Below are 8,609 nucleotides of genomic sequence, written 5' to 3'. Positions count from 1 at the left end.
CATATACTCAGTCTCCAATCACAAGCAGCACCACAGGCTCTTTAAATGTTACCCTTGAAAACCTCAGAGTCTCAAAACTTCTTTTTATACTACTGCTGGTGTCTTTGGGAGACATTTATTAGTTAATAAGATACAGGTATCCTGTGTCACCATTACCTAGTTTGGCATTCACTATCTCAAGTCCCTCTCCATCATTCTGTTTACACAGACACGGTAGTTAAGATCATGTATTTCTCTACACGTAGTATTCTTCTAAGTTACAGTTTTTAACAAATTTTATCAAATTTTCTACCCAGCCAGACATTTCAGACAGAACTCGGGGAAGTTCTAATAATCGTAGAAAATATTGCCGAAAGGGGTCTTGGTGAAATATGCATCCAGTGTGGGGTTTAATTTCCTGGCAAAGGCTTGTCATGTCTGCGATATGTGACACCTCAAAATTAATTTTCTGCTTGTCATTCTCCATCATATGTTTGTGTGGTGGGTTATTCCTGTCTGTGTGTGGCACTGCCTGCATTCCTACACTGAAATGCATCTTTTTAAGAACATTTCTCATTTTACTGTTCTACGAGTTCTATTGTTCTATTGTTCTCTAATTATAATCCTACCCTCCAAAGTTGTCACCTGTAAATTTAACCATCATCCAAACAAATAATTAGAACCTATTTACTAATTCAAAGCCAGAATAGGCCTGGGAGGTCCTTCTGATAGAAATAATGCCCTGCCTCTGTTTCTATTTTTAGAAATTCTCTTTATAGGCATATTCAGTTTCTCCTTTCTCCCAAAATCTTTTTTGCTCTCCTGTTGGTATGCATGCTGGATGCCTCCTATCTCATCTGGAATAGATCCTGGCACTGCCCCAAAGTATAGATTTTTCCTGTGAAGTCCTTGAATTTTTCAAGTTTTTCTTATTATTCTGTTCTACAATCTTCCTTTCCAGGCAGTCATAAGCTCATCATTTCCTAAAATGATGGGAAAAATTAGATTGGATAGGACCTTCTGATTTATTCAATACCTCTCCCAGTTTCAAAGCAAGGCTGACTTCAAAGTTAGACCAGACTGACTGGGGTCTTGCTCCATCAAGTTCTGAGACTCTCCAAGGTGGAGGCTTCCACAGCCTCCCTGGATGACCTGTTCCAGTGCTTAACCATGCTTGTGATGAGAAGCATTCTTCCTTAAGTAAAATAGAATAAATATTACCTCATTGCAACTTGTGCTTTCACTGTGTGCCTCTTGGAAAAGCCTGGCTCTGCCTTCCTCCGTAGCTGCTGTGAGACTGCTGTTGGATTTCCACCTGCCTTGCTTTCTTGTCTCCATTTAACACCCCTCTTTCCATAGCCTGTCCAGTGTTCCAGCCCTCTTACTATAACTGCTCTCTGCAGTCATTATTGTTGTAAACTCACATCTTGTTTCTAATCTAAAGGGTTAACTTGACCGAGAATATAAAGTGAAATGATCCTCCTGCCCTTTACTTTTTTTTTGTAAAGATGTTTTCCTCCTCTCATCCTGCATTTTTTCACCTGATGTAGAGTTGGTATTTTAGATAAAAATGAACTCTGAGAGTTCCTGTTTTCACTACTTATTTGTTTGGAGACTTCATTGCATTTTGCTGCTTTTCATACTGAGAATGTTATTTCCCTAAGAAAACTGAGCTTCATGGCACCCTTTCAGGATAGAGCACAGCTGTCTGATCTTATCCAGGCCTGACAGATGCCTACACTTCTCACCAAGCTCCATTCTGTTACTGAAAGAATTACCTGTTTCTGTAATCTCTGCATTTAAAAATGATCTGCATACATATGCTTGGAAAGTAGGGTTTATTTTAATAATGTGAAGGAAAGACAATCAGATGTTAGAGAGAGATGTCATAGCAAGTAGAATTACTTTTATCACTTACTTGTTTCATCACCCATTTCAAGTGTAATGTCTTATTTATATTGGTTTCTCCTTTGGAAGACCACTAGCAATTTCCAAATGTTTAATTAAAACCTCACAACACTACTGTGAAGTGAATGTAGTAAATGAACGAGAGAAGATAAGGCTTTTCTAAAGCAACTTGTGTTTTAAGTAAGTGTTTTGTTACATGAGCATTTTGTCTGTCACCAGAACAGGGGACAATTTCTTTGGTGCATCACAGTTTACTTGTATCAAGATGTCAAAACCTTTCAAGGAGCTAGATATCTGTAGGGTTTTTTTTGAGAAGTTGTTTATTTGTTTTGTTGTGTTAACATAAATCATAACCCTCACCTGGTTTCAGAAGGGGTCCACAAAAAGTTCCAGTGACCCAGTTCCACAGCTGAGGGGTCAGGAATGAGAAGCTGGAGGAAGGACTGCCTTTACTTGGCCTTCTCCTGGGGAAAATGCATGCATATATCCATCCTGATTTTCCATATGGTGTAATTTAGGTACCTAATTGTAGCACAGCAATTCATGAGGACATTTCTTGGTTGTCTAAATGATGATAAATATTTAAATAATCCTTAAAACAACAACAGCAGTTGCCCAGCTCATGCCCAGTTGCACCATAGTTCTGGCAGATCCAAGATATCAACTTCTCACCAGAGGCTGCTTGGGAGTCTCAGAGCAGGCACCAAATACACCTCATATGCACTCCTGGCAGGCAAATGAGGGAGGGTTATGATCATTAGAGCATTTGTAAGGGTAAGAGTTGACCTGGACTTGAACCAGGATTCTTCTTGGCATCACAGAATATCCTCTGTGGTGGGTTACTGGTTAGTCTTCTATCCATGCCTTTTCTTTATCCTCCCTCTCCTGAGAAAGCCACAGAATATCCTCTGTGGTGGGCTACTGGTTACTCTTCTTTATCCAGGCCTTCTCTTTATCCTCCCTCTCCTGAGAAAGCCTGTATTCGTTGCTGTACAACTTCAGAAATGGGATGAACCTTCAAGGATTCTGAAACTCTGTATTATGTTGTAATAGCTAAAGGATATCACTTGAAATGAGACACTGGGCTGCCTGGCTATCCATGTACATCCAAATTTTGAAAAAGTTTTTGAAGAAATACGTTCACAGCAGCCAGTTCAGTTCTTCTTGCTATTAAGTAATGCCCTTTTTTTTCCCCTAAGCTTTCATAAAACTCTATGGTATTTTTTATCCCAATAATAGTCTTCTCTTTCTCTTCCACATCCTCATGTTGATTCTTCAGAAACACTTTTCTTCAACCCGCAAAGGATTCCTGGAATAAGAGATCTCCCAGATCTTTCACTTTTGCAACATGCTGTTTATTTAGCTATATTATATAAACTTTTTCTCTCCGCCTTGTACTATCCACTATCTCTTACTATTAATCAAGACATTACTACTCTCTTTTCACAAGTGTTATTTAAACAGTGAGTTCACGTTTTATACATATTTTTTTGGTGGGATTGTCTCAATATAGGGTTTACAGTGCAAGAGGAAAACACAGAAATGTGGCACTGACTGCTCATACTATGGACTCTTTCACTCATATACTGACTTGTTCACCCTGATGTTGGAATCTGTTGAACTTCCATTGATAAATCAACTCTTCCTTTCTTCTCCCCCCACCGTTCCTCCATCCTTTCCCTTCATCCAGCTCCCCCTGTATTTGGCACTTAGGATGTTGTGCAGGTCCTGAGCAGAGGAACTCACTTGTTCATTTTCCCAAGCTTCCCTTCTGTCCTGCCAATGCACACAGTAGTAGTTACATACACACACAAATATGCTGAAATCTTGTATAGAAAGATTTGAAAAAGGTAAAGAAAAAGATTAAATACTTTTGTCTTAACTGAGAAGGCTACAGAAAAGAGCTACTACCTTCGGGTTTATAGTTTATTGTTCAAATTAGTAACAAAAATACTGTTTCCTTTTGCAAATAAAAGCACATTTTGCAAACAAATACAGATTTTTGTAAAGAAGCAGATTTTCCATGAACAGAAACTTCTGTTTTGTAGAACAGAAATTAAAATAGTACCTAACATATGAAACTACTCTGACCTACATTACAATTAATTCATAAATAACCAAGAACTATGTTCAAATACTTCTTTAAACTTAAGCAGCAAAATCAAACAACATGATTTATTTATTTTGCTTGATGCTGTTTTCATACTGTGATGTAGCAGACTAAGTACAATGACTTATACAAAGTACTATGCTGGGAATATTTTACCAATCATTTAATAGGATCTGAGACCAAATGGTGTGTATCTCACTGTTTCTGCTTTATTCATGCATCATGTAAATCGAATAGCCAAGTGTTTACAGGAAAACAAAGATGGGATTGGCATCAGGCATTCCTCTGTTCACACATACAGAGCAGAATGCACTTAAAAATGAGTCAAAACCCAATGTCTGCAGCAGAACAAGAGGTTGTTCAGCACCTCTGGAAAAACCCACGTCATTCCAATGCCTCGCCACCACCTTCAAATTTTGACTTACATATTTGTGCATGCCATGAATAATGCTGCTCCATGATTAAAACACAAAAACTCATATAGCAAAAATTCAATAAAGCACCTAATGATGATGAGCTCTTTACAAGTGTGATCTGAGCCCTCAATTCATCTGTGTCTCCAGAAATTAAATTCTTTTCTCTCGGCTTATAGAAAACCCATTACAGAGTAACAGCTCAATCCTGTATCTTTTTTTTTTGCTCCTAGGGGTAGAGAAGTTTTAAATTATAAATAAATTTCAGCAAAGTTCTGGATCCGTCCCCACTTAAATACATAGTGTTACATATATATAAAGATTCCTCAGAGAAATCACTGTTATGATTGTTTTGGATAGATATTATCTGTCTATACCATGACTATTTGTGCCACAGTGCTCTGGGGTCTAATTACTGACATGATCAATCAGTGCTACTAAATTGCTATATTATTAAAACCCTGAGAAAAGTATTCAAGCCCAGTTGAATTCAACAGTTTATCCTGAGTAAAGGGAGAAGAATTTAATGCTACACTGAGATACATTAAACAGGAGAGAAGGCCAAGTCGTAAGGGCTTGCTCCTGCTTTTGTCACTGAAAAGCATTTTGGATAAACCCTACACAAAACCAGAGAGATAAAATCCCTTTTGCAGTACAAACACCAAATTCCTGTAGGATTGTACAAATTATTCATGAGAGTTTCAAGTCATGAGTTTTCAGCTAATAGTGTGGTGCAAAAGTGGACCTCACTTTTTTATACTCGTTTCCATTAATAACTAAGTATATAGACATTCTATTAAATACAATATATTTGCAAAGAAATACACAAAAACCTCTTAGAACTGTAATAAAATCACAACATTTTGAAAACCTGAAATGATTTTATTGTCTTACAAATTTCAAAACTCAGAGCATACTCAAAGCAGAATTTCCCCAAAATTGTTTGAAACTGCATTATGTTTTGTCATTTTAGAGTGTCATACAGAATGATACAGCTAAATTAATAAATTAGTATTAACTGTATCTGTAAAGAGGTCAGATGCTTTGATTTAATGTGTTCATAAGAGTGTAGGGCCTAACAGTAAGATCAGTTTTAATTATAGAGTAAATACCTTTTTAAAAGATAAATTTTTTCAAATTAATTAAAAAAAAAGCCAAGAAGATGTCTTTGTGGAAATATATACCCACACCCACAGGCCAACACAACATCAAAATTAAAAAGCACTTTGTACAAAACTTGTAAAGAGTTCCAGCTTCATGAATCCATGCCAAAGCAAAACAAAGATCATAATCTGGCAACCATTTAAAGTTCCTAATTAAAAACAAGATTAATGATAGAAACCTTCTAAAAACAAACAACTCTTCTCAATCCAGGAAAATACAGCGTTTATTTTTTAATAACTGAATAGACTGATGTGATGTGACTTTGCTTCAGTATTTTTCTTTATTAGGATTCAAAGGAGAAGTTCATTCCAGGCTCTGAAGGACAGTAGGGTTTTCCTCATTGTGTCAAAGGAAAGGTGATCAGTGTGTTTTGGGGAGGGGAGAAGGGAAACTAAAACTATGAAGTTGTATGAGCAATATACCAAGATCCTGCCCTTGCCAAGTTCTTCATAGTGAATGCCAGAATTTACTTTGCACTTATGTAGGGGAAGAAGAGAAAGTTCTATACAGAAAATAAAGTGAACAACACAGTGCTGCTCCTTCAGCCCTCACTTTTGGCTAAAGCAAGGCTGGCCAGGAGCACTGAACAGATGGGATCAGGGGAATAAAAGGCAGACAAGTATTCTTTGCAGCACTTCTCAGAGTGGTACAGTAACTAAGCTTTTAAAAAATAGAGAGTGCCTCCCAATGTGACAAGTTAAGATTAATTAAACTCTAATTAAGCATATTATAAATAGCTATAAAAACATTGAACTATCCCTATATTTTTTAAAATCCTGCATTACTGGGGTTTAAGATTCTAGCCTGCTGCTTCACTGATGTTCAAAACTGAAAACACAACATGCTTATTTGCTATTTAGAGTTACTCCTGAATATAAATATACAAGTTAATAAACAGAGGGGAGGTAAATGACCTCAGTGATGTTCAGGCACAATTTGGGAATGACCTGCGTAATGGGTAAAAGCCCTTGGGAAACCCTCCCTACCCCGTGCTTGCCAGGCAGATTTAGGAATATCCCATGCTATATAAAGGACTGGCACGACTCACACTGTTAATAAGAAAAGAGCATCGCTTACACTGCTCCACCTTCCCGTCCTGTCCTGGCTACGTCCCGTGCGGATGTGCTGCTGTGCCTGCGAACAGCCACCAGCAGCGCTTTCACTGGAAGTTTTCTGACTTTCTGTGAACACCTTAAAATAACCTTCCAGCATCACTGAGACCTCTCGGGTATGTCAGCTGTCAGTGTAAGGCCCCCTCCCCGGGAACTGGCGTGCAGCTGGAGGAGTGGGAGGCAGCGCTGCGTGCAGCCCAGGCTGGGCTGGAGGCGTAGGGCACAGCGTGTCCATGACAGCTTCCTCTGACAGGGCACACCGTGTGTTTCGAAGTTCAAGTTTCATCATGCGACACAGGTTCAGGAGACATCAGGATCAGGGCTTGGCTGCTTAGGTTTAACGTTTCTCGCGCTAAAATAGCTGCTGCACCAGGTGCAACCCTCCCAGCAGCGTTCGATTTCATTTTGCAAAAAACCACCCTGAACAAACCTCTCACAATGTGAAACAAAGTGCATATAGGCTTGAAAAGTAACTCGTTTAGGACTGTGCTATTTAAATGTAAACATGCAGCATGAGTGTGACGACGTTACCCAGAGCAGTGGTACAGTCAGTGCAGGATTGGTGTGAGAACCTCGGCCGGTTCAGTGCCCGCTCACTGCTGGACCAGCTGGTGGTTTCTCTCCTTCTCGGTGCTGTACAAGGGATAAAAACACAGATTAGGATGCACCAAGGACGCCACTGATCCCTTTCGTTGTGTCAATCCCAAACTTGCAGGGGATACCCATAACCACCCTCTGCAAACAGAGCTCCAAGAGGGGCGAAATCCCAAACTTGCTGGGCACACCGATAACTCTGCATAACAGAGCTCCAGGAGAGGCTATCAGGGGTCAGCCCTTACCCGCTGCCGCTGCTCGCTGAGGCAGAAGGTGCAGATGGGCCGCGGCGTGGAGCTGCCCGGTGGCGAGCAGGGCTGCGGGGACTCACGGGGCTGCGGGTTCTGCGGGCAGGGCTGCTCAGCGTCCACCCCGTCGCCGTGCCGGCGCTGCTGCAGCAGCAGCACGTTGGCCAGGTGCGAGATGTAGCTGGCCGCCAGGCGCAGCGTCTCCACCTTGGACAGGCGGCGGTCGGCGGGCCGGGTGGGGATGAGCCTGCGGAGGGCGCCGAAGGCCGAGTTGACGCTGTGTGTGTGCGGTGCCGCTCCCGCGCGTTTCGCCGCCGCCCTCCGCCCCCCGCCGCCGCCGCCCCGCGCCCGCCGCCGCCGCCCGCAGCCCCCGCGGTCCCCGCGCCTGCCCCGCGCCCGCCGCGCCCCCGCCGCCCCGCATCGGCCCGCCGCCGCCCCGCCGCGGCATCACTTTTATGCGCGGCAGGTGCCGCATCGCCCCTGCTCGCCCGCGCCCCGCCTGGCCGCGCTTGGCCGGCTGCTCTCCGGCCGGGGGCCGCCGCCGCACCTGTCGCGGCTCCTGCGCTCGGCAGCGGCTCCCGCGGGAAACCCCCCGCTCCTCCCCTCCCGCCCAGGGCGGAGCGCGGGGTGACGGGGAGCTGTGCCGGCCCCGGGGGACTCGTCTGCCCGGCGCCCTCCAGGCCGGGCGGCTCCCGCATCCACCGGTGTGACCGACTCTGGTCTCCTCGCAGGCTGTACAAACCTCTGCGGGTTTCACCCGTTCTGCGCCTCCCCCCCGTGCGCTGTGGCCGCCGTGCGAATGTAAATATTTGTGTATATCACAGAATCACGGATTCGTTTAGGCTGGAAAAGACCTCTGAGATCATCGAGTCCAACCTCTGACCTTGTCAATTTTACACAGTAACTCTATGAAATTAGTCAAAAGTGGGTTTTAATTGTATGTTTAGTGCACACTGAGTTCCCGGTACCGCGTTTTCACCAACCACCTCATCCATGCAGTGCTGGAGAAGCTTGCAGGGCTTCCATAAGACCCCCAGGTAATTACAGAATCAATTAGGTTGGAAAAGACCTCGGGGATCAC

General features: G+C 42.9%; 1 protein-coding gene across 1 annotated transcript; it reads right to left on the bottom strand.

Moving 5' to 3' along the window:
• Positions 1 to 1,425: 1,425 nt before the first annotated feature.
• On the bottom strand, positions 1,426 to 8,226 carry LOC103758081 (basic helix-loop-helix transcription factor scleraxis-like). Its single transcript, XM_029962193.1, is given in 3 exon segments — positions 1,426 to 1,506; positions 7,520 to 7,813; positions 7,816 to 8,226. Coding segments are annotated over 3 exon segments (786 nt in total).
• Between the last annotated feature and the right edge of the window lie 383 nt (positions 8,227 to 8,609).

Source organism: Manacus vitellinus, unplaced genomic scaffold, assembly GCF_001715985.3.
Source record: "Manacus vitellinus isolate BGI_N305 unplaced genomic scaffold, ASM171598v3 scaffold_43_pilon, whole genome shotgun sequence".
Lineage (NCBI taxonomy): Eukaryota > Metazoa > Chordata > Aves > Passeriformes > Pipridae > Manacus > Manacus vitellinus.
The sequence above is the reverse complement of the archived record's forward strand: the minus strand, read 5'-3'. Positions and strand labels throughout refer to the sequence as shown.